At 38.2% G+C, this 26,444-nt stretch overlaps 1 protein-coding gene across 3 annotated transcripts in view; it reads left to right on the forward strand.

The window, feature by feature from the left end:
• The first annotated feature begins 8,897 nt into the window (after positions 1 to 8,897).
• Positions 8,898 to 26,444, forward strand: part of Sycp1 (synaptonemal complex protein 1) — a 108,720-nt gene continuing 91,173 nt past the window's right edge. The window contains exons 1-10 of one of the 3 annotated variants that reach the window (XM_085835263.1): positions 8,898 to 8,997; positions 9,398 to 9,519; positions 10,195 to 10,267; positions 10,426 to 10,469; positions 10,833 to 10,889; positions 12,282 to 12,446; positions 13,414 to 13,481; positions 16,051 to 16,124; positions 23,718 to 23,776; positions 25,869 to 25,938. In XM_085835263.1, coding sequence (XP_085691389.1) covers positions 9,412 to 9,519; positions 10,195 to 10,267; positions 10,426 to 10,469; positions 10,833 to 10,889; positions 12,282 to 12,446; positions 13,414 to 13,481; positions 16,051 to 16,124; positions 23,718 to 23,776; positions 25,869 to 25,938 — 718 coding nt within the window. In that variant the 5' untranslated portion in view covers positions 8,898 to 8,997; positions 9,398 to 9,411. The remainder of the gene's footprint in view (positions 8,998 to 9,397; positions 9,520 to 10,194; positions 10,268 to 10,425; positions 10,470 to 10,832; positions 10,890 to 12,281; positions 12,447 to 13,413; positions 13,482 to 16,050; positions 16,125 to 23,717; positions 23,777 to 25,868; positions 25,939 to 26,444) is intronic. The other 2 variants (XM_085835264.1, XM_085835265.1) reach the window with 2 other exon arrangements.

The following is a 26,444-nucleotide window of genomic DNA, read 5'->3' on the forward strand; positions in this document are numbered from 1 at the left end:
TATAATCTTTGCAAGACCAAGGGCCTCTCCTCCATTAGGCCATCTGCAAGAAAACATTCGATTCCAGTCTGAGTCTGTTTTATTTCCTTTGACATGACTATCTCATCAATATCTGCAAATGACATAACTTCATTCCTCTTAAGGATGGAAAGGACTGGATTGTGTATGTATATCTGTATATATTACATTTTATTTATCCATCTGCTGATGACACCTAATTTGATTCTGTATCTTGGCCACTGTGAATCGTGCTATAATAAACCTATGTAGGTTTTTAGATTTTATGTGGCTCTTGATTCCTTCAGGTGTACTCCCAGAAGTGGTATGGATTATATGGTAGCTCTATTTTTAGATTTGAAGGGAACTATGTAGTGATTTTCACAGTGACTACCTTCTTCTCAATAGTGTATAAAGATTCATTTCCCTTCAAAATTCTTGCCAATTTTTGTTTTTCCCTTTCCTTTTCTTTTTAATTAAAAAAGTGTGTGTGTGTGTGTGTGTGTGTGTGTGTGTGTGTGCATGCCAAAGAACATTGTGGACATCGGAGGACAGCTCTGTGGAATACATTCTCTCTTTCCACCTTTATTGGTGGTCTCCTCTGACCCCCCTGCCATGGCCTGCATGGCTTGGTTCTGGAAGCCTGATTGGGGTGATGAGTGAAAGAAGAAATGACAGACATGAAGACACAAGTACAGAAAAGCTATGATTGGGTGGTGTCTAAGTTTCTTTTTTATTGCTATAAAGAGACACCAGGACCTTATGAGAGAAAGCATTAAATTGGGGGCTTGTTTACAGTCTTTTTTTAAATTTTTAATATTTTTTATTACATATTTTCCTCAATTACATTTCCAATGCTATCCCAAAAGTCCCCCATAGTGCCCCCCACTTCCCTACCCACCCATTCCCATTCTTTTGGCCCTGGCATTCCCTTATATTGGGGCATATAAAGTTTGCAAGTCCAATGGGCCTCTCTTTCCAGTGATGGCCGACTAGGCCATCTTTCGATACATATGCAGCTAGAGACAAGAGCTTTGGGGTACTGGTTAGTTCATCATGTTGTTCCAACTATAGGGTTGCAGATCCCTTTAGCTCCTTGGGTACTTTCTCTAGCTTCTCCATTGGGAGCCCTGTGATACATCCAATAGCTGACTGTGAGCATCCACTCCTGTGTTTGCTAGGCCCCGGCATCGTCTCACAAGAGACAGCTATATTTGGGTCCTTTCAGCAAAATCTTGCTAATGTATGCAATGGTGTCAGCATTTAGAAGCTGATTATGGGATGGATCCCTGGATACGGCAGTCTCTAAATGGTCCATCCTTTCATCACAGCTACGAACTTTGTCTCTGTAACTCCTTCCCTGGGTGTTTTGTTCCCAATTCTAAGAAGGGGCACAGTGTCCACACTTTGGTCTTCATTCTTCTTGAGTTTCATGCGTTTAGCAAATTGTATCTTATATCTTGGGTATCCTAAGTTTTGGGCTAATATCCACTTATCAGTGAATACATATTGTGTGACTTCTTTTGTGATTGTGTTACCTCACTCAAGATGATGCCCTCCAGGTCCATCCATTTGGCTAGGAATTTCATAAATTCATTCTTTTTAATAGCTGAGTAGTACTCCATTGTGTAAATGTACCATAATTTCTGTATCCATTTCTCTGTTGAGGGACATCTCGGTTCTTTCCAGCTTCTGGCTATTATAAATAGGGCTGCTATGAACATAGTGGAGCATGTGTCCTTTTTCCGATTGGGACATCTTCTGGATATATGCCCAGGAGAGGTATTGCTGGATCCTCCGGTAGTACTATGTCCAATTTTCTGAGGAACCGCCAGACTGATTTCCAGAGTGGTTGTACAAGCTTGCAATCCCACCAACAATGGAGGAGTGTTCCTCTTTCTCCACATCCTCGCCAGCATCTGCTGTCACCTGAATTTTTGATCTTAGCCATTCTGACTGGTGTGAGGTGGAATCTCAGGGTTGTTTTGATTTGTATTTCCCTGATGATTAAGGATGTTGAACATTTTTTCAGGTGCTTCTCTGTCATTCGGTATTCCTCAGGTGAGAATTCTTTGTTCAGTTCTGAGCCCCATTTTTTAATGGGGTTATTTGACTTTCTGGAGTCCACCTTCTTGAGTTCTTTATATATATTGGATATTAGTCCCTTATCTGTTTTAGGATAGGTGAAGATCCTTTCCCAATCTGTTGGTGGTTTTTTTGTCTTATTGATGGTGTCTTTTGCCTTGCAGAAGCTTTGCAGTTTCATGAGGTCCCACTTGTCAATTCTCGATCTTACAGCACAAGCCATTGCTGTTCTATTCAAGAATTTTTCCCCTGTGCCCATATCTTCAAGGCTTTTCCCCACTTTCTCCTCTATAAGTTTCAGTGACTCTGGTTTTATGTGAAGTTCCTTGATCCACTTAGACTTGACCTTAGTACAAGGAGATAAGATTGGATCGATTCGCATTCTTCTACATGTTAACAACCAGTTGTGCCAGCACCATTTGTTGAAAATGCTGTCTTTCTTCCTCTGGATGTTTTTAGCTCCCTTGTCGAAGATCAAGTGACCATAGGTGTGTGGGTTCATTTCTAGGTCTTCAATTCTATTCCATTGGTCTATTTGCCTGTCACTATACCAATACCATGCAGTTTTTATCACAATTGCTCTGTAGTAAAGCTTTAGGTCCGGCATGGTGATTCCACCAGAGGTTCTTTTATCCTTGAGAAGAGTTTTTGCTATCCTAGGTTTTTTTGTTATTCCAGATGAATTTGCAGATTGCACTTTCTAATTCGTTGAAGAATTGAGTTGGAATTTTGATGGGGATTGCATTGAATCTGTAGATTGCTTTTGGCAAGATAGCCATTTTTACAATGTTGATCCTGCCAATCCATGAGCATGGGAGATCTTTCCATCTTCTGAGATCTTCTATAATTTCTTTCTTCAGAGACTTGAAGTTTTTATTATACAGATCTTTCACTTCCTTAGTTAGAGTCACACCAAGATATTTTATATTATTTGTGACTATTGAGAAGGGTGTTGTTTCCCTAATTTCTTTCTCAGCCTGTTTATTCTTTGTGTAGAGAAAGGCCATTGAATTGTTTGAGTTAATTTTATATCCAGCTACTTCACCGAAGCTGTTTATCAGGCTTAGGAGTTCTCTGCTAGAATTTTTAGGGTCACTTATATATACTATCCTATCATCTGCAAAAAGTGATATTTTGACTTCATCTTTTCCAATTTGTATCCCTTTGATCTCCTTTTGTTGTCGAATTGCTCTGGCTAGGACTTCAAGTACAATGTTGAATAGGTATGGAGAAAGTGGACAGCCTTGTCTAGTCCCTGATTTTAGAGGGATTGCTTCAAGCTCTTCACCATTTACTTTGATGTTGGCTACTGGTTTGCTGTAGATTGCTTTTATCATGTTTAGGTATGGGCCTTGAATTCCTGATCTTTCCAAGACTTTTATCATGAATGGGTGTTGGATCTTGTCAAATGCTTTTTCTGCATCTAACGAGATGACCATGTGGTTTTTGTCTTTGAGTTTGTTTATATACTGGATTACGTTGATGGATTTCCGTATATCGAACCATCCCTGCATCCCTGGGATGAAACCTACTTGGTCAGGATGGATGATTGTTTTGATGTGTTCTTGGATTCGGTTAGCAAGAACTTTATTGAGGATTTTTGCATCAATATTCATAAGGGATATTGGTCTGAAGTTTTCTATCTTAGTTGGGTCTTTTTGTGGTTTAGGTATCAGAGTAATTGTGGCTTCATAGAATGAGTTGGGTAGAGTACCCTCTGTTTCTATTTTGTGGAATAGTTTGTGAAGAACTGGGATTAGATCTTCTTTGAAGGTCTGATAGAACTCTGCACTAAAGCCATCTGGTCCTGGGCTTTTTTTGGTTGGGAGACTATTAATGACTGCTTCCATTTCTTTGGGGGATATAGGGCTGTTTAGATCATTAACCTGATCTTGATTCAACTTTGGTACCTGGTATCTGTCTAGGAACTTCTCCATTTCATCCAGGTTCTCCAGTTTTGTTGAGTATAGCCTTTGGTAGAAGGATCAGATGGTGTTTTAAATTTCTTCAGGATCTGTTGTTATGTCTCCTTTTTCATTTCTGATTTTGTTAATTAGGATGCTTTCCCTGTGCCCTCTACTGAGTCTGGCTAAGGGTTTATCTATCTTGTTGATTTTCTCAAAGAACCAGCTCCTTGATTGGTTGATTCTTTGAATAGTTCTTCTTGTTTCCACTTAGTTGATTTTGCCCCTGAATTTGATTATTTCCTGCTGTCTACTCCTCTTGGGTGAATTTGCTTCCTTTTGTTCTAGTGCTTTTAGGTATGTTGTCAAGCTGCTAATGTGTGCTCTCTCTAGTTTGCTTTTGGAGGCACTCAGAGCTATGAGTTTTCCTCTTAGAAATGCTTTCATTGTGTCCCATAAGTTTGGGTATGTTGTGGCTTCATTTTCATTGAACTCTAAAAAGTCCTTAATTTCTTTCTTTATTCCTTCCTTGACCAAGGTGTCATTGAGAAGAGTGTTGTTCAGTTTCCACGTGAAGGTTGGCTTTCTATTATTTATTTTGTTATTGAAGATCAGCCTTAGTCCATGGTGTTCTGATAGGATGCATGGGACAATTTCAATATTTTTGTATCTGTTGAGGCCTGTTTTGTGACCAATTATGTGGTCAATTTTGGAGAAGGTACCATGAGGTGCTGAGAAGAAGGTATATCCTTTTGTTTTAGGATAAAATGTTCTGTAGATATCTGCCAGATCCATTTGATTCATAACTTCTGTTAGTTTCACTGTGTCCCTGTTTAGTTTCTGTTTCCATGATCTGTCCATTGGTGAAAGTTTCGTGTTGAAGTCTCCCACTATTATTGTATGAGGTGCAATGTGTGCTTTGAGATTTACTAAAGTTTCTTTAATGAATGTGGCTGCCTTTGTATTTGGAGCATAGATATTCAGGATTGATAGTTCCTCTTGGAGGATTTTACCTTTGATGAGTATGAAGTGTCCCTCCCTGTCTTTTTTGATGACTTTGGGTTGGAAGTCAATCTTATCAAATATTAGAATGGCTACTCCTGTGGCCCTACTCAGGCCGGTTTTCTGCTTCCCTAACTAATGCAGTCTCAGGTCCCGCGCACAATTGGATTGGAGCAGAAGCTGTGTTCCACTCACCAGAAGTCTTAAGATCCTATGGTGGGAGTTATGGGTAGTTGGCAAGTGTCAGCCGAGCCTGCGCCCTAGCTACCCCGGTGCTGTTCTGACTGGAAGAGGCTTGTGGCCCTAATCAGGCCGGATTTTTGCCTCCCCAACCAAAGCAGTCTCAGTTCCCTTGGGATTGGACTGGAGCAGAAGCTGTGTTCCACTCACCAGAAGTCTTAAGATCCTGTGGTGGGTTTTGTGGGTAGCTGGCGAGTGTCAGCCGACCCTGCGCCGTAGCTACCCCAGTGTTGTTCTGACCGGAAGAGTTGTTTACAGTCTTAAAGGGTGCGTCCATGATGATCATGGCATGTGGAGAGCCGTGCCGCGAGCAATCGCCATTATAAGATGGCGCTGGCCTCTGCTGTGCCTAACTAGTAAACAAGCCTTGTGCGCAAGTGCGAGAGTGAACTCACGCTTAGTCACTGCCCATCTTGGGTCGTAGTAGTGGGGTGATGGGCGAGCAACGAATCAGGAGCTGACACCCCACATCAGGTGCTGAAACGCCATGGCTGAGGGCTATATAAGTGACCCCATTTTCCGGGGTCTGGGTCCTCCCTCTTGAAGAAGCAATAAAGCTTTTGCTGCAGAAGATTCCGGTTGTCCCGAGTGTGTTCTTGCTGGCGAGAACTGTAGCTCGGAACAATGGCAGGTAGCATGGCACCAGGCATGCACTGGAGCAGTATCTGAAGAGCTTACATTCTGATTGGCAAGTTGGAGGCAGGGGGTGGGGGAGAAGAAAGTGGCTGATGGGGCCTGGGACAGGATTTGGAAATCTCAAAGCCCATCCCTAGTGACACACCTCCTCCAACAAGGCCACACCCAGTCCTCCTCAAATAGGTCCACCAAGTAGGGACCAAGCAGTCAAATATAGGAAGAAGTTGGGCCTGTGCCCATTCAAACCACCGCAAGTGGGTCTCTGATGGAGGGCATCAACTACACCACAAGCTAGAAACTTAGCATTTATTAGCATACTCTAAGGAGTCAGGATAGCTGGTCTTAGTTGAAGTTTTCTGAGACTGGGTAGCCTCAAGTTGTGTCATCTCAGAGGAGGAAGCGGTGGGTGCTAGTTTTTGCACAGACCGTCAATATCCACACATGCCACAGAGGAAGGCTTTGTTATTCCCGTAGGTCTGTGGCATTGATCTTATTTTGACATGGCTGCACTCCCATCAATAACCCACATTCACTTAGAATTTCCTTTGTTTTACACTCTAAATTTATCCCACCAAAGGAAATATCAGCTAAAGATAAAGGAACACATTTTTATTATTCTGTAATGCCACACATACAAATAACCTTTTTGTATGCATCAAACTTTTCTCTTGAGAGCACCCAGTGCAGCTTGATTTCAACAGCTGAATTTTTAAAGGAAGATCTGAAATAAATGCTAATGAGAGCTCTGGCTCTTTGATGAAACTATCAGGGTTGGTGAACTTGTCAGAATTAATGTGAAACTGAGGAGGTGAAGCTGAAATGCTTTGGAGAGCCGTGTTTTTAAATAGCTTCATTTTTCTTCCTCTTTAGAACAGATGCAGATTTAATGGTCTCTATGTGGATGCACAGCGATATCTCCTTCAACTGCTTTCTGAATGCAGTCTTGTGGGTTTAAACAGTATGCTTACATTTATAGCATGCAGATAATAGCATAGAATATAAAAAGGGACACTTAATCTTACGAACATCATTTATGAAATGTATTGCTATTACGATGTCTCTGTTTGGGAAAAGGAAGGGGAGAAGGAAAAAATAGAGCAAAACAGATAAAGAAAAAGAAAAGAAATAGAGCCAAAAAAAAAATTAAAAATAGCCAAGGTACCTCAGGGAACTTGTGAGTGTGGATACAATGTAAGCAGCCACTGCCACATTCTCCTGCCTCCAGGCCACATCCTGAGATGTTCCCATATCCTGAGAAACTGAGGTGTAAATAAAATAATGATAATAGTAATAATAAGCTAGTTTGTTTGGTAAAAGTCATTTCAAGATAGCATTATTGGGCTGTGGTACTTACTACTAACTGCTTTTAAGCAATATTTACAGTAACTGAGCAGAAAGATATGAAAAAGTGTGCAGTTTTGTGGATGGAAAGGATCTTGATCAAGCTTAAACTGGCAGATAAAAGGGTGTACTTGTTAAAAATATTACTGCAGCTTAGGAGAAGCCTTTCAAAGCAAGAGGCTCCTTACGATCAATGCCTGATATTCCGAGGACTCTAGCTTTCAGAAAACCCAAATTCATTTGTAAGGAGAGAGTGAATTGAGAATGCACCTGAACAAAAGGGTTCTCTGCAGGGCCCCTGCCTGAAAACAACCTCCTAAGAGTTTCTCTAGCTTTGGCCTTTAAGGCAGATAGAGGATGCAGTAGTTGGAGTCCAACGAACCAGTTTATGTCTTCAGCTGGCGACAGAACTTGGAGGTCAGCACTGATTTTGCAGGCAGGCTAGATGTGAGAATGAGGGATCATGAAAACTGTAGTGATCACTGAGGGCACACAATACGTGTTAGGGTCTGATTCCCTGCAAGCTGGCCCTGGAGGCCATTGTATGAAGCTGTGAAGGTCAAGCCTAGGTTATAATGGAGAATCCAGCATGGTTGGAGATGCCAGGACTGTGAAGCCTCTGCAGAGGAAAGATGCAGGCATGAAGTGGAGTTAGCTCAGTTGGGGAGAGCTGGATCATGGCATGTCTCAAGACTATAATGATGATATATCTAGTTAGCCAAATCTGAGTCTTTGATTTCCCTCCCTTTTACTTAAGTTAAAACACACTAATTCAACCTGGTAAAGGTACAATCCAGCTGACACCTCATCTCCACTACCCCTGTGGATCGATCATTCAGGTCCTTATATCTTGTCCTAGGTATTAAAACGGGCTCACTCCATAAACCGGAACCATTCTTTATACCATGAATTTTCTTCCAAACATGATCATGCTAACCCTGATGCTCAAAATTTCATGATCCTCATCTGTAAAGTACAAAACACGCCCCTGCCCCCAACCAGTTTTAGCCTTCACCTCTTCTTTTTATGTCCAACCTTGGCACTCTGTTTTCCCACCAAGTCTCCCTGCTCCGCCCCCCACCCCATCCTACTTCTTGGCCTCATTAAGACTCACAGACAGCTCTCGTTTTGCTTGCTTTAGTCGGGGGTATTGTGTAGCCACAGCAAACGCAGTTACAAACACATACAGGAAGTTCTACAGACTCCCAAAGCCATCTTTAGCACCCAGAGACCACAGGACTCCTCAGAAATGACTTCTTTTTATGGGGCTTATGGCTGTAGCACAGGACTCATGTTTGGTTCCCAGCATCCACCCGGCAACTAACAACCATCTGTAACTCCAATTCCAAGGGCTCCTACTCCTTCTTATGGACGCCCAGGACGCTGCACGTGGTGCACGTGTTGATGCATACATCCACATGAAACACTGTATAACACACACCAGAACATAATGCATCCTTAGAAAAGGAAAGCACGGAGACGCCTTTAAATGGCTATACACCAACGAGGGGGATTGGGGGGAGCTTTCCCGGCATCCTCCGACAATTCTGAGTGTAGACTTGGCCGAGAACCAGAATCCAGCACGTGGGAATGGAAATCTCGCGAGAAGTGCTGTGCGCGAGATCTCGGCCAGCTGGACCAACCGTTAAATTGAGCCGGTCGCGGCCAGCCTACCAGTCCCGCGAGTTCAGTTCTCGGGCTTCCAGGAGGTTCTGAGGGGAAGCTCGCGGTTGTGTTCCATGTTGTCTTCATAAAGGAGCGCTCGCGGGTCCACGGGCGGAGCCTGACAACGGTGAGGGTGTGGAGGGTGTCGGGGCCTGAGGTCCACGTGCGCACCGCCGTCACGCGTGTCCGGGTGCGCTGGTGCGCGGCTTCGCGGGCTTCGCGGGCTTCGCGGGCTTCGCGGGCTTCGCGGGCTTCGCGGGCTTCGCGGGCTTCGCGGGCTTCGCGGGCTTCGCGGGCCAGGGAGCGCCGGGGCTTGGGCCTCAGGCTGTCGCGGGCGGCCTTTGAGGTTCGGGCTGGGGCCGTGGTTCCACGAGGTTCGCGTGGCCGGCTGGAGCGGGGAGATGGCGCGACCGTGCAGGCCACACCCGCCGCGGGGGTGACACGGACGCTGGGCCCCTCTGAGGGACCTGGCTCACTGTGCTTCGGCCTCACTCACCGAGCCGTGTGACCTCTTCCCTTCCCCCGAGGCCCAGGAGGCAGCATGGAGAAGCAAAAGCCCTTCACGCTGTTCGTCCCGCCGAGGCTGAGCAGCAGTCAAGTGTCCGCCGTGAAACCGCAGACGGCGGGAGGAGACTCCAACTACTTCAAGGTCAGCTTGCGTGGGCGCCTCGGAGACAGTGCCCGGGCCCGGGAGGGGGCGAAAGACGCGTGCCGCCGCCGAGCCCGGAGACCCGAGGTCCACCCCTAGAAAGTTCCATCCCTAGAACGCACGCGGTCAAGGGCGGGAAGGGCGGCTTCCACACCACGGGCATGTGCGCGAGTCCACGGAGACTCACAAGAGAGATGCTAATAAGAAAAGCATGCCTTGCACTTTGTATGCTACATTAATCGCTGATATACCCTAAATTTTGTGATGGATTTTTTTTTTTTTTTTGCCTGTAATTACAGGTCTTATTGTATGTTTCGAACATTCAAGCTTTTTAGACTCCTTTAAAAGTGATTCTTGTAAAATTCACTGCTGGGCTGGAGAATGGCTCCGCCCCCAAGAGCACATACAATTCCCAGTATTTCTATTTTTGCAGGGCCGGGTCTTTGATATGCGGTTAATATTTTAATTTTACATGCTGCAGATAATTTCTGCTGTAGCCAAGACATGTCATTGATATTTGATTTAGTGAAGATCTCAATTTGGTTGAGTGAGATTGAAGGAAACCATATACTATTGAAATTATTAATATTCTAGAATATCTACAAAGTTTCTGTTACGTAATAACAATAAAGAGGTATTGAGCAGAATATTTAAAGAACCTCTTTGTATTTCTAGACTGTCAACAAATGTACAGAAGGTGATTTTGGTGTTCCATTTACAATGTCCAGTCGGGAAAACATTGATAAAGGTAGGTTTGGACAAATATGTAAATTTTCATAGAAACATTTTGTTATATACATTGCCAGTTATACAACACAAGTATTACATTAATACTCTTGACATTCAGCTAGATAAAATAATATAAAGTGATGTTCTCATACTTAATGACACTTTCTTATTTTACAGATCCTGCTTTTCAAAAACTTAATATTTTGCCCACGATCGAACAGGTTAGTAAGATTGTAATAAGAATTAAATTATTAGAGATTGTAATTAGAGATTGAAATATTTGAAGAAAAAAATTGGTAGTTGTGGGATTAGTAGTTTTATATAATTTAATTCTTATTACATTTGTGTATATGTGTGCTTATGTATATTTGTATGTATGTGAGTGTCACACATACCATGATATATGTGTGGAGGTCATACTACAACTTGTAAATCTGGGCTCAAATCAGGTTCTCATTGTGGCCATCATTGTTACTCATGGAGCCATTTTGCTAATCATAGTCTGGTGTATTTAACTGTCATTAGCTTTGAAAAATATAATCTTACAGGTTTTTTTTTTTTTTTTTTTTTTTTTTTTTTTTTAGGTTGCTAATTCTGGCAGTTGTCACTATCAGGAAGGAGTAAATGACTCTGATTTTGAGGTCAGATATTTCCTTCTTATTTCTGGAATTTCATTTATTATTTGAATATACATTTTTAAGTTCTCAAAGTATTTGAGTTAATGTTTTAAAATATTTTCTTTGAAGACTTTCTTTTAGTGGCTCTGGGGACTAAATCAGAGCCTCATGCACTTTAAGTGGCAACTGTTCTACAACAAAGTTGTATCTATATTCCAGATTTTTTTTCCTCTTAAAGTATTTGAAGTGCTAAACATTTATATTTTCCTAGGTAAAAGAAAACAAATCTTTTGGGGAAATTAAATTTTAAATAAAAAAAATTAAAACTAGAAGAGTAGAGAGATATGTGGAAAGGTTAGCATTTTACAAAAATAATCTTTGACAGGTAAAATTGTCATTTGGCTGTGGTTTTTTATTAGATATTTTCTTTATTTACACTTCAAATGTTATCCCCTTTCCTAGTTTCCCCTCCGAAAATCCCCTATCCCCTTCCCTCTCCTCCTGCTCCCCAACCTACCCACTCCCCATTCCTGGCCCTGGCATTTCCCTATACTGGGGCATCAGAGCCTTCACAGGACCCAAGGGTCTCTCCTCCCATTGATGACTGATTAGGCCATCCTCTGCTATATATGCAGCCATTTGGCTACTTTATTGTACAAGAAATTTATTTATAGAATATGGCAAATTTTTTGTATTATAAGAGTCGTTCTTACAAGCATATCTTATAAATCAAGGCAAATTTCGGGGCCTGATAAATGCTATATGCCTATTGCAAGGGTTAATAGTGTCACAGAATAAAAAAAAATTGGAACCAGTCTATATTTTGATAACAGGCTAAATGCAAGCAAATATCAAGTTTATTTCTAAAATATGATTGGGAGTATAGCTTCATGTTAGAGTTATGTTATTTGTATAGTATGTGAGATGCCATGAGTTAGCTCCCCAGCTCCAACATAAAAAGCAAACCCAAATTCCTCTGGCATTTATAATATGATAATGAATAAAAAAAAGTCAAGAACTCTAAAACCTCAGGCTCATTGAAAATTACGTATTTTATTTACTACTTTCTTGTCATATTCTTAATATACTCTTAATCCTCAAATGATTTCTCTAAACAAAATGCTTTAATACAATAGTTAACTTTTATATATTTCCTGTGGAGTGATGTATTTTAACTGTTATTGAGTCAGATTCTATTACTGAATTAAATTAACTTTAGCATTTTTCAGTCTTGATTTTAGTCAGTGATTTTAGTGAAATAGCATATGATGTCTTGATACTATGAAAGTTAATCTTGCTACAGTATAAATCAAATAGACAGTTTGTCACCATTAGTATATATGCATATGTAGTAGGTAACTATTGTTGGTTATAGTAAAATTTAGACAATTAACTTTTGGAAATCCATTTAAGTAGAATTCAGAGCCAATGAGCAGACTGTATTCAAAGCTGTATAAAGAGGCTGAAAAGATAAAAAAGTGGAAAGTGAGCATAGAATCTGAACTGAAGCAGAAAGAAAATAAGTTGCAAGAAAACAGAAAGATAATTGAAGCCCAGCGAAAAGCCATTCAGGAACTTCAGGTATAATGGTGTTTTGGATTATAAATATGGCAAATAAATACTATTTGAATAAAAAATAAAAGAAAAAAGATAAAAATATGGCAGTAAATATTAGCACAATACTGTTGGAAATAGAATTCAAATTGAATTGCATTCATGTGGCAGATATTTTTGAGAACAAGGCTTTTTGAAATTTCACTAATAAAAGTTACAGGTCAGATTCAAGAATGAATACAGGACAAGTTCCACGAAGATGATTAAGGAAATAATTAGATAATGGCAAATTTAGTCACATTCATTCATTAAAAAGAGTTTAAAATTTTATTAAGTCCTATTATTGATGTTTAATTTGATGTGATATATATATCAGAATGTATTTATGAAACTGTAGTTATAACATAGAATGAGAAAAAGTCAAAGTACAAGCAGCTAATTCACTTCAATATTATTAGAAATAATATTTTCTAAATAGTATTGAATGATTTTACTGGTCATTCAGCACATTTTAAGCTGGTGAAAGTAAAAGGTTCGTCCCTCCCTTTTTATATTATTTAATGTATGAGTGTGTTTGTGTGTGTGTGTGTGTGTGTGTGTGTTTAGGTCAGAAGACAACTTCTAGGATTCAGTCTTCTGCCTCTATCATGTAGGTTCTGAGGACTGAACTCAGAGTGCCAGGGATGATAGCATATGTCTTAACTGGCTGAGCCATCTTGTACTCCCTTTCCCTTTCTTGACTTGGGGTTTAGTCTTATGTAGTTCAGGCTGGCCCCAGACTCCTGATGTTCATGCCTCCACCTCCCAAGGAGTGTCATATTTTTATGGACAATTCATAAACTCTAATAAAACTTTTCCTTTTATGTGGAAAGAAAATAATTTTATAGAATTTATGTAATAACATGCTAGTAAAGAAAATTGGCTTAATGATTACATTCTATGCTCCCTAATTTTTAAATGAAATATAATTAACTTATTCTATTTTATAAATTAGTTTGAAAATGAAAAAGTAAGCTTGAAATTAGAAGAAGAAATTCAAGAAAATAAAGATTTAATAAAGGGGTAAGTAGTAATTTTACTTTCAAATTTATTAAAATAACTTTTATTTGTTGGATACTTTTTTGTGTTATATACTATAGCAATAATAATTTCTTTCTGAGTGTGTGGGGAGCCTAGACAGCCCTGAGTGGTTGTGGAGGGAGTGGATGACATCTTGAGTGAATGTCTATTGTTTGATGTAGCTAAGCCTTAGGCCCTTGAGAGTGGTGAAACCTTAGGGTGAGGCATGAGGGATGACAAATCTTTTCTCTGTTCTAAGAGAGAATGTTAACTTTATGCAAGTAAGAATGTTTATGAATAAACATTCATAATGTTTATTCATAAATGTTGACCAGTGGGTTCAAACACTGGTAACTGTAGCTTCTTCCTCCTGAGTGATTAATACCTGAGACTGCTCCCTGACAGAGTCCTCTTACCAAGACTAACTAACTAGCTCCTTCTGGTGTGTTGTACATGCATTTATTATGTTTATTATATAATTTCATATTATTATATATTATGTACAATATAACATTTTATAACCATATAACTATATAATTATATATAACATATACTAAAACAACATACTTATGTAATACATAATATTTACATATATGTAAAATGTTATATATATATAATATACAAAGTATATGAAATATATCACATATATTATTTGTATTGTATAAAAATATGAGATAGTTAAATTAATATTTATTGTATACAACATAGTTGTTGCATAGTTGGTGTATCTCCATCAAAGTGAATGCAGCTCATCTGATGCTGGCTTTTCTATATATGTGTCTGTGTGTCCTTTTTTCATTCCTTTGCCACTTCAGTTAGGTTTCCAGGACTAAGCCATCAGGTTATGGCATTAATGCTATGGAAAAAAAGGGAGTATACCCATTTTACCTTTTTAGATTTAGCAAGCTGTCTAATGATGAATAACTTCTCACTTTCTAAACTGTCAGGTGTCAGGAAGAATCATTTCCTGGAATCAAAAACGATGCCTTAAAAGACGCCTAAACTACCTTGGCATATTGTCCATCTACTTGTGTCACTGTTTCCCTAGAAGCAACACTTAAAAGAGTCAGCTCAATTTGGAACTGCTTTTCCCTCTGAAATGCTGTTTTTTAAAAAATTCTTTTGGTCTGTAATAATTCATTTGTCCTGAAAAATTAAATGTTTGAAAAATAAAACCAAATTGTTCTTTATACTAGTAAATTATTACCTAGATATCTTATTCACACAATGAATACCTACTGAGAAAATTAACCTTTTGTTTTTGTTTTGTTGTTGTTGTTGTTGTTTTTTGTTTTGGTTTTTTGAGACTGGGTTTCTCTATATAGCCCTAGCTGTCCTGCAACTCACTCTGTAGACCAGGCTGGCCTCGAACTCAGAAATTGCCTGCCTCTACCTCTCAAGTGATCGGATTAAAGGCATGTGCCACCACCGTCCCGCAACCTTTTGGTTTTAAAGGTTAGGCATTGTGCTCTTTTTCTTTCTTTCTTTTTTTCTCTCTCTCTTCCTTCCTTCCTTCCTTCCTTCCTTCCTTCCTTCCTTCCTTCCTTCCTTCCTTCCTTCCTTCCTTCCTTCCTTCCTTCCTTCCTCCCTCCCTCCCTCCCTCCCTCCCTCCCTCCCTCCCTCTTTCTTTCTTTCTTTCTTTCTTTCTTTCTTTCTTTCTTTCTTTCTTTCTTTCTTTCTTTCTTTCTTTCTCTCTTTCTCTCTTTCTTTCTTTCTTGTCTGTTAGAAGATTGAGTCATCTTTGATGAGGGAGCCTCTAACAGATTGAACTGTGGGCAAGTCTGGTACATTTTCTTGATTGATTATATTGATGTGGGAGGGCCTAGCCACTACGGGCAGTGCCATTCTGGGCAGGTGGTCTCGGCTGTTAAAGAAAGGAGGCTGAGTAAGCCATGAGGAGCAAGCTAGTAAATCAGCATTGCTCCGTGTTTTCTGCCTTTGCACTTGCTTTGCACCTGATTTCCCTCAGTGATTGACTTGATCAGGACTTGTAGGTCAAACTCTCTTTCTAGTTGCTTCTAGTCATGGTATATCATAGCAATAGAACTCAAACTAGAACAGGCATCAAGAACAGTCTAAGAATAATTAGTAATTGAAAAGTTTAACCCTGTACACTTATCATTTCTCCTAGACAAATCTGGAACTTTTTTTCTGAGAGGATATTCATAGTAATAGTGACTTGTTAGAGACTGAGAAGGAGCTGTCCCTTTTACTTAGAGGAAGAAAGCAGTTTTTAAGTGATTTGCCAATAGTACAGTCTCTACTTGATTGTAACTGAGTGATATACAGTGCATATGAAATTAATGTTTAAAAATTTCTCTAAGCCGGGCGTGGTGGCGCACGCCTTTAATCCCAGCACTCGGGAGGCAGAGGCAGGCGGATTTCTGAGTTCGAGGCCAGCCTGGTCTACAAAGTGAGCTCCAGGACAGCCAGAGCTATAATGAGAAACCCTGTCTCGAAAAACCAAAAAAAAAAAAAAATTTCTCTAAAATTTTAACATATAGCTCATGACTTTCATGTATGATTTTGCTTTCAAATCAGATTACACTTAGGTAAACATTTTTTTTTTCAGGAATAATGCTACAATACATTGGTGTAATCTACTCAAGGAAACCTGTGCTAGATCTGCAGAAAAGACAAATAAATGTAGGTATCTTTCTTATTTTATGTGGTTTTATCAATTTATTACTCATTTAATGGTGGAGGCAGGAGGAGAACCTGCCTTTTTAGTTTTTGGCCTTTTTTTAAAAATTTTTTTCGAGACAGGGTTTCTCTGTATAGTCTTGGCTGCCCTGGAACTCACTCTGTATACCAGGCTGGCCTCAAACTTAGAAATTCGTCTGCCTCTGCCTCCCAAGTGCTGGGATTAAAGGCGTGCGCCACCACGCCTAGCTCTGGCTATTAACATGGATGCTATGAACAGAGTGGAGCATGTGTCCTTATTACATGTTGGAGCATTTTCTGGGTATATGCCCAGGAGTGGTATAGCTGGGTCCTCAGATAATACTATGTCCAGTTTTCTGAGGAACCTCCAGACTGATTTCCAGAGTGGTTGTACCAGCTTGCAATCCCACCAGCAATGGAGGAGTGTTCCTCTTTCTCCACATCCTCGCCAGCATCTACTGTCACCTGAGTTTTTAATCTTACCCATTCTGATTGGTATGAGGTGGAATCTCAGGGTTGATTTGATTTGCATTTCCCTGATGACTAAGGATGATGAACATTTCTTTAGGAGTGTCTCAGCCTTTCACTATTCGTCAGTTGAGAATTCTTTGTTTAGCTCTGTTTCCCATTTTAAAAATAGGGTTATTTGGTTCTCTGGAAACTAACTTTTGAGTTCTTTGTATGAATTGGATATTAGCCCTCTATTGGATGTGAGATTAGTAAAGGTTTTTTCCCCATCTGTTGGTTGCTGTTTTGTCCTATTGACAGTGTCCTTTGCCTTATAGAAACTTTGCAATTTTATGAGGTCCCACTTGTCTATTGTAGATCTTAGAGCATAAGCCATTGGTGTCCTGATCAGGAATTTTCCCCCTATGCCCGTGTGTTCCAGGCTCTTCTCAACTTTCTCTTCTGTTAGTTTCAATGTATCTGGTTTTATGTGGAGGTCCCTGATCCACTTGGACTTGAGCTTTGTACAGGGAGATAAGATTGGATCAATTTGCATTCTTCTACATGTTGACCACCAGTTGAACCAGCACCATTTGTTGAGAACACTGTCTGTTTTCCACTGGTTGGTTTTAGCTCCTTTGTCAAAGATCAAGTGACCGTAGGTGTGTGGGTTCATTTCTGGGTCTTCAATTCTATTCCATTGATCTACCTGCCTGTCACTGTACCAGTACCATGCAGTTTTAAACACTTTTGTTCTGTAGTATAGCTTGAGGTCAGGGATGGTGATTCCCCCAGAAGTTCTTTTATTGTTGAGAATAGTTTTTGCTGTCCTGTTTTGTTGTTGTTGTTTTTTTTTTTTTTTGGTTTTTCGAGACAGGGTTTCTCTGTGTAGCCCTGGCTGTCCTGGCACTCACTTTGTAGACCAGGCTGGCCTCGAACTCAGAAATCCGCCTGCCTCTGCCTCCCGAGTGCTGGGATTAAAGGCGTGCGCCACCACGCCCGGCTCTGTTTTGTTGTTTTTTGTTTTGTTTTGTTTTTGTTATTCCATATGAAGTTAAGAATTGCTCTTTCCACGTCTGTGAAGAATTGAGTTGGAATTTTGATGGGGATTGCATTGAATCTGTAAATTGCTTTCAGCAAGATGGCCATTTTTACTATATTAATCCTGCCAATCCATGAGCATGGGAGATCTTTCCATCTTTGGAGATCTTCTTCGATTTCTTTCTTCAGAGACTTGAAGTTCTTGTCATACAGATCTTCCACTTGCTTGGTTAAAGTCACACCAAGATACTTTATATTATTTGTGACTATTGTGAATGGAGTTGTTTCCCTAATTTCTTTCTCAGCCTGTTTATCCTTTGAGTAGAGGAAGGCTACTGATTTGTTTGAGTTAATTTTATATCCAGCCACTTTGCTGAAGTTGTTTATCAGGTGTAGGAGTTCTCTGGTAGAATTTTGGGTTCACTTATACTTACTATCATATCTGAAAATAGTGATATTTTGACTTCTTCTTTTCCAATTTATCCCTTTGACCTCCTTTTTTGAGTACTATATTGAATAGATAGGGGGAGAGTGGGCAGCCTTGTCTAGTCCCAGACTTTAGTGGGATTGCTTCAAGTGTCTCTCCATTTAGTTTGATGTTGGCTACTGGTTTGCTGTATATCGCTTTTACTATGTTTAGGTATGGGCCTTGAGTTCCAGATCTTTCCAAGACTTTTACCATGGAGGGGTGTTGAATTTTGTCAAATGCTTTCTCATCTCATCTCTAATGAGATGATCATGTGTTTTTTTTTCTTTGAGTTTGTTTATATAGTGGATTATGTTGATGGATTTCTGTACATTGAACCATCCCTGCATCCCCCCTGGGATGAAGCCTATGTGATCATGATGGATGATTGTTTTGATGTGTTCTTGGGTTTGGTTTGGGAGAATTAATAATATTGAGTATTTTTGCATTGATATTCATAAGGGAAATTGGTCTGAAGTTCTCTTTCTTTGTTGGGCCTTTGTGTGGTTTAGGTATAAGCATAATTGTGGCTTCATCGAATGAATTGGGTAGTGTTCCTTCTGTTTCTATTTTGTGAAATAGTTTGAAGAGTATTGGTATTACATCTTCTTTGAAGGTCTGATAACATTCTACACTAAACCCATCTGATCCTGGGCTTTTTTTCTTGGGAGACTTTTAATGATTGCTTCTATTTCTTTAGGGGTTATGGGACTGTTTAGATGGTTTATCTGATCCTGATTTAACTTTGGTACCTGGTATCTGTCTATAAAATTGTCCATTTTATCCAGATTTTCCAGTTTTGTTGAATATAGGATTTTTGTCATAGGATTTGATGAGTTTTAAAATTTCCTTGGTTTCTGTTGTTATGTCTCCCCTTTCTTTTCTGACTTTGTTATTTTGGATACTGTCTCTGTGCCTTCTGGTTAGTCTGACTAAGGGTTTATTTATCTTGTTGATTTTTCTCAAAGAACCAGTTCCTGGTTTTGTTGATTCTTTGTATAGTTCTCTTTGTTTCTACTTGGTTGATTACAGGTCTGAGTTTGACTATTTCCTGCTGTCTACTCCTCTTGAATGTATTGATTCTTTTTGTTCTAGAGCTTTCAGATGTGCTGTCAAGCTGCTAGTGTATGCTGTCTCTAATTTCTTTTCAGAGGCACCAAGAGCTATGAGTTTTCCTCTTAGCACTGGTTTCATTGTGTTCCATAAATTCGGGTAATGTTGTGCTTTCATTTATTAAATTCTAAAAAGTCTTTAATTTCTTTATTTCTTCCTTGACAAAGTTATTATTGAGTAGAGCATTGTTCAGCTTCCATGTTTATGTGGGCTTTCTGTTGTTTTTGTTGTTATTGAAGATCAGCCTTAATCTGTTGTGATCTGATAGGATGCATGGGATTATTTCAGTTTTCCTGTATTGGTTGATGCCTGTTTTGTGTCCAATTAATTATATGGTTAGTTTTAGAGAAGGTACCATGAGGTGCTGAAAAGAAGTATATTCTTTTGTTTTAGGATGAAATGTTCTATAGATATCTGTTAAATTCATTTGGTCCATGACTTCTGTTAGTTTCACTGTGTCTCTGTTTAGTTTCTGTTTCTCTGATGTGTCCATTGATGAGAGTGGGGTGTTGAAGTCTCCCACGATTACTGTGTGAGGTGTAATGTGTGCTTTGAATTTTAGTAAAGTTTCTTTTATGAATGTGGGTGCCCTTCTATTTGGGCTCGATGTTCAGAATTGAGACTTTCTCTTGGTAGATTTTTTTTTTCTTTGATGAGTATGAAGTGTCTTTCCTTATCTTTTTTGATAACTTTTGGCTGGGTGGAGGTTTGTGTTTCCCTGGTTCCTGTGGGGGTCTCTGTTATGCTGGGTGGCCTCAACTGTGATCTTGAGTGTGTCAGATCTCCAGTGCTCCTGGGTATGTCCAATCTCCTGGGAGTCAAGCTTCGATTGTGATCCTGTGATCCTGGGCATTTCAAAGCACCTGGGAGTTGTACTCCCTCTGTGTGTTTCAAGAGTGGGTAAGAAGCAAGCGCCCCAGGCCTGCTCCAGGTACTAGTTTAGACTGGAAGAAACTCATGCCACTGAGGGTGTGTGTGGTCGGGGTAGGGGAGGTTCCTGCATCTCTGGATCCTGGGGGACTCAGTTACTCCGGTTATTGGGGCAGATGTTGTGGCCTCATCACCTGTGATTTTGGGCATGTTAGAGCACCTGGGATTCCAGTTTTTTGGACTTTTGATTTCGATGAATTTTATGTATCTCTGACCTTACTTATGAAAGTAACAGTTAAATCTTTCTTTTTGAAAGGTAATAAATGTTAATAAGTACATATATTTACAGTTAATATTTGTTTCATTCATTAAAATGTGATTTTTTTTTTTGAGACAAGGTTTCTCTAACCCTGGCTGTCCTGGCACTAGTTATAGACCAGGCTGGCCTTGAACTCAGAGATGCTCATACCCCTCCCTCCTAAGTATTGGGATTAAAGGTATGAGCCACCATCACCTGGCTTTAAATGTGACATTAAGACTACCTTTTTCTGTCTAGAACTGCCATGACATTGAATCAAGAATAAGATATATAGCCATGTCCTTAATAGGAAATAATAATGCTGTGTGGGGTAGGCATGGCATAGTAATACATTTTATAAGTACATTTAAGGTCAATAATGGAGTGCACACAGGACATTGGTGCCATAAAAATATAAAGAGTTGAAAATTTTCATCTGGCAATGAATTGTTTGTAACACTGTAGACACTAATTTGTAGTAATGTTGCTATAAACAAGTCTGCATTTCTAGTTGTATAAAAGTATATCACATATATTAGTTATATAATACTTGAATACTAAGCAAGCATTACTGCTTTTTAAAATTTCTAGACTATTAGGTTTCTATTTAAAAATGTGCCTTCATATTAAATAAAGTTAGCTTTAAAAGAGCCTGAAGCAAGTCCTTCAGAGGTATTCTAGAAGAAGGCATTGTTGCCATAGGTTATGACAGCTCCATGTATGTTCCTGCACCTGAAAACTTTCCAATGGAGCAAGATGTGGAAGTAGAATACAGTGATGTTTATTATCTTGATATCATGTGTGCTTCAGATAAATTGTGTATGTCTTCATTTTTAAGCAGAAAATTGAAATAGTAAAAGAAAAAGAATAGAAAATACTAGGCATAGTGATACAATGCTTTTCAATCCTAGCATTCAGGAGACTAAGGCTGAAAGATGCAAGTTTGAGGGCAGCATGGGCTATGTTGTTGGATACTGTTTCAAAGGACAAAGGAAAAAAGTGCTTATATAATGATACAAAGAAAGAAACTATTTTTGTATAGCTGTACAATATTTTGTTTTGACTCTTGTAGAAATTAACGTTTATAATGTAAAATAGCTGCAACAAGCTTAGGTTAATTTATTATTAAAGGAAAAAAAACTCCAAACTTAGTGTAGTCCAAATGAACAGATTACCAGTGGTATGAAGTAATGTTCTAGGCCTTCCCCTCACTCATAGACTCACTTAGTTAAACTTACATAGATTACATGTTAGACCAAGTAAGAATAAGGGCAACAAGACTATCATGGGGGCACTTGCCTGTAATTGCAGAGTTTGGGAGGTAAAAGCAGGATTTTGAATTCACTGCCAGCCTGAGCTGTGTACTGAAACCTTGTTTTTAAAAAGTGAAGGACTGTGAATGTAGCTTAGTGGTAGAGTACTTGCCTAGCATGCCTAAGGCCCTATGTTTGATCTTAGTACTGAAGAATGTTTAAAAAATTTTCCTTCACGTATTCCTTCTTCAATGATCATCTTTACACAGATTTGTATTTCTTACCTATGCTACTTCCTTCACTTTAAAGAACTTGTAACATTTTTGAAGCCTGTATACTGACAATAAATTCTCTCACTTTGTTTGGAGAAAGTTTAAAAGATTAAATTACATTTATTTATTGTGTGTGTATGTGTGCACACATGTGTACTATGGCACATTTGTGGAGGTCAGAGGACAACTTATGAGAGTTGATTGCTCTAATTCACCATGTAGTACAGACTGACTATCATTGGGCCTAAGTCTTCTGATCTGAGCCTAGCAGATGAAAATGTTTTTATTTACTTTCATTTATAATTTGTTTTTATATTTTATTTATTTTATAATTCTTTTTTCTTCATTGGAATTTTTCCTTTTAGTTTCTTTATCTTTGGTTTTATTTAGGTTGAACATGATAGAATTAGATGTCTTTTTTTTTTTTTTCTTTTTTCTCTTTTGGTGTTTATCCTGCTTTTGTTCCCTGAGTCTCCTGGATATGTGGTTCAGTGTCTGAATTTGGGGAAATTATTAGTTTTTATTGTCTGAAATAGTCCTTTGTTCCTTTTTTTCCTAGTGTTTCTTTATGAATATATATTTTTTACAACTTTTATTACAATTCTGTTTTTTTCTGAAATTTTCTCCTTTTCATTAAAATTTTTATTATTATTTTTTATGTTTATAGATAATTCCTGTCCCCTCTGCCCTGTTTAGTCCTTGTTCTAATGTTTGCTCTTTGTTTTTTCTCTTACTACTTTATAGCTGGACATGGAACTGTTATAAAGTAATCTTTTTAGTTAGGGTGATATTATATAGAGGATAGGGAGAAATGTAGGGTATATTCTGTAGACCTGTGATTAGGCCTAGGTTTTTGTTTTGTTTTGTTTTTGTAAATACTTGCCTACAAATTATGAACTTTCAAGTACTTTTTCTTTTTAGGTGGGACAAGATAGAAATGGCTGGTGTGTGCTGGAGTTTGGTATTTAGCCTTCTCCCTTTAATCTTTCTCCTTTCCTTTTCCTTTTCTTTCCTCTTCCTTTTCCCTTCTATCCCTTCTTTCCGCCTTTTATTCCTTTCCCTTTCCTCTCACTTTATTTCCCTTTCTTTTCCTCTACTATATGGTAGTCTAAAGATAAGTAGAACAGTATATTTTTATTCCTGTATATGGAAGGCTGAAATCAATTCTCTCTCCTACCCCAGGCCCGTGAGTTTATGATTTTGCCCTAGTTTAGTTTCTCCCATAGGAAAGCTCTATTAAGAACAGGATGCCTTAATGTATTTTCAGTAGTCTCGATTTGCTTCCTCTTTTTAGAACATGAGACAATATTTCTTTGAACCTAGGGAAAATTTAAGAAAAAACTTGTAAGGATGTTGTGCCTACTCAGATTCATCCACATTGAGTGTGTAGCAATGCCACACAATAATGTGGCAATTACAGTTCAGGTATTTTGGCTTTTTTTTTTTTTTTAACGCTGGCTCTGGTTTCCAGAATTTGTTTGTTCTGGCCTTTCTGCTGAGATAAGTTGTAAATTGTGGCTTTGCCTATCCATGTCTCTTAAGTTTGAAAGTAGTTGCTTGCCCTGTGACCTGGCTTTTTTTGGGTCAGAGAGTTTCCAGTTTACCTGCTTTCTTGTTTATAGATTAGAAACTTCTAAGCTTCTTGCATAACAGATCAAAATCCAGACCCTTTCTGATGCTATTTTTAGAAACTCAGAACTGAATTATATACCTACAGAATTTTAAATGTCTTTATGTTTTTTGGGGGTATTATAAGTATTGTCTTGTTGATGTTATATTTTAAAATTTAGTTTTGAAGTTTTTAAATAATTACAGATGAATATGAGCGGGAAGAAACCAGACAAGTTTATGTGGATCTAAATAGCAACATTGAGGTAAGTGTTAGTGAAAATATGATTATTTTAAGGAAAAGAATTTCTAAGCAGAAAGAGTGATAGCTACAAAGGTTTTTGTCAACTGCAGTTGCTATAAATTATAATAAATAAAATTATTTATTGTTGCATGATTGAATCACCAGTAAAATTAAGTTTCTAAACTTTGAATACTTATGTTTTATATATAGTAGCCTTTTTATAAAGAGGGGGAATATAAGACATGATCTTATATAATCTAGATCTATTGTCTTCAGACCTCAGCATTCTGTGTGCTGGGATCATATGTGGAATTGTAGTAGCTCCCCCACCCCTTTTCTTATATTTGTGTGTTCTTATATATGTGTGTTCACATGTATATATGGTAGCTCAAGGTTGATGTCAGGAATTTTCTTTCAGTGCTCTACTATTTTATCTTTTGAAACAAGGGTGTCTCTTTTGAAATAAGGGTATGTCAGCCAAACCCAGGTCTTGCTGATATGGCTGATCTCCTTAGCCAGCTTGCTTCAGGGATCTCCTGTCTCTGCCTTCCAAGGTTGAAATTACAGGCAGGCCACCATTCTCATTCATCATTTATTTATGTTCAAGGGTTCTCTTGCTATATGACATGTGATTTCATTGTAGAATTATTTCTTCAACTCCATAATACCTTTTAAATTTACATGTTAGTAATACAGTTCAATTTGTTAAATATTTATTGACCCTGTTTCGGGCACAGCACATTGTGACATACAACAATTAATTTTACAAAAGGATGGGTATTACTAATCTGTATTTTGCTTCTGCTTACTATTGTTGTCTTGTCTTTTACCACAAAAGATAGCATACTTAGTGTTTCAACAGAAAACAATTTCTGTTACGGCTTTTTTGTCTTTTTTCCTTCCTTCCCTCCCTCCCTCCTTCCTTTCCTTCTTTCCTTCCTTCCTCCATTCTCTTTCCCTCCCTCCTTCTGCACCTCCTCTTCTCTCTTTGAGACAGAGTTTCTCTGTGTAGCCCTGATCATCCTGGAACTTGTTCTGTAGACCAGGCTGTCCTTGAATTTACAGAGATAGGCCTGCCTCTCTTGAGTGCTGGGATTAAAGGCCTGAACTACCATGCCTGGTCCTTTTCTGTTTCTTGCTTTATGAAATACTTTCTGATTTTAATACTTTTCCCCTCAGAATTTTTGTGTTCACACTCTTATGTATGCTTATGAACATTTTCCCCTCTTAACTATACTATTGATCTAAACATCTTTATTCAGTTATTCTCTATTTCATTTAACTTTTATGAAGAACATTTAAAACTATATTACAGTTATGTGATATATAAGCTTATTTTATATATATGCACATTATATTCTTATATTCAACGTCACATTTCTAGTACAGTGGGCTTTGTGTTATATCCTAAAATAAGTTCTGACACAATAATAGGCACTCAGTAAATATTTAGTGGATGAATGAATGAATGAAATAATTTGATTTTATGAAGCAAGATTTGTTGAATGCTGAGTAAATGCATTTTATCAGGTAATGCAAATACAAATTTGAATTTTTATGGGACTGCCTCACATTAGTGGTGAAGAAAGAAATTTAATAAGCACAAATAAGTCTAAAATGATAGTCTTGATGCTATTATATTTGTTTTTGTTACCCCTTTAGAATCCTATGGATTGTGGCAGGGGATTATTGTATGTTAAAATGTGTTATTAAGATAATGGAGTGACAGTATTCACTTTGCTGTTGTGCAGTATTATGTGATGTTAGGCATTCTGTCATAGTTACATGCATATATATTTAAATATATAAAATATTAAAAACATAGTTTGTATGTATGTGTGGTTGTGTCTGCCACAGTGTGCATGTAGAGATTGGAGATGGGTTCTTATTTGTACTATATAGATTCCAAGGATCAAACTCTGGCTGAAAGGTATCATATTGGCCTCATTATAGGCACACTTTATATTTTTTAGTAAATTATTGTTACAGTGGTTTCATTTTTCAAAGGTGTATTAATTTATATCTAAAGATTATGAGGTAAAATTTACTAATATTTTCAAAGTTTAAAAAGTATTTAAAAAGTCTCATTTTAAAAGTTAAATTTTGTATTCTAGAAAATGATACTAGCTTTTGAGGAACTTCGTGTGCAAGCTGAGAATGCCAGACTGGAAATGCATTTTAAGTGTAAGATTCCTATTTATATTTTCATGTTGCTTCTCTGCCACTTTTATTTTACTAGATTTTGTTAATATTTGTGTCTCTTTAATTTGATACCCTCAACTATTGTATATTTCATATTACCTTTGCTTCTGAAAGCTCCTCAAAATCATATTGGTGGCAGGGAATTAATACTTGTTACATTTTCTTTTGATTTTGAAACTACTTTATCTATAAAACAAAATTTATTATGGCTTATTAATTTTTAGAGGCATAGTTTTACCTTTTATATTTCTTGGTAAATTATTAAGGTACAAATATCTAAGGTTTGTCATTTTAGATAAGTAAGTACTGTTATAAGAGCTGTAGGATTTTAAGTTATAAGTTTGATATACAGTCACTTTGATAAGTTTGATATACAATCACTATTTTATTAAAAAGAATTGGCAACAAGAAAATACAAGTATTAGTGTACTAGAAACTTGTGAGGTTTAGTATAACTTTGAGAAAAATGAAATATTTAAATTTAGTTG

The sequence above is a fragment of the Mus caroli genome, unplaced genomic scaffold (genome assembly GCF_978045245.1).
Source record: "Mus caroli unplaced genomic scaffold, Mus_caroli_1 scaffold_3, whole genome shotgun sequence".
NCBI lineage: Eukaryota > Metazoa > Chordata > Mammalia > Rodentia > Muridae > Mus > Mus caroli.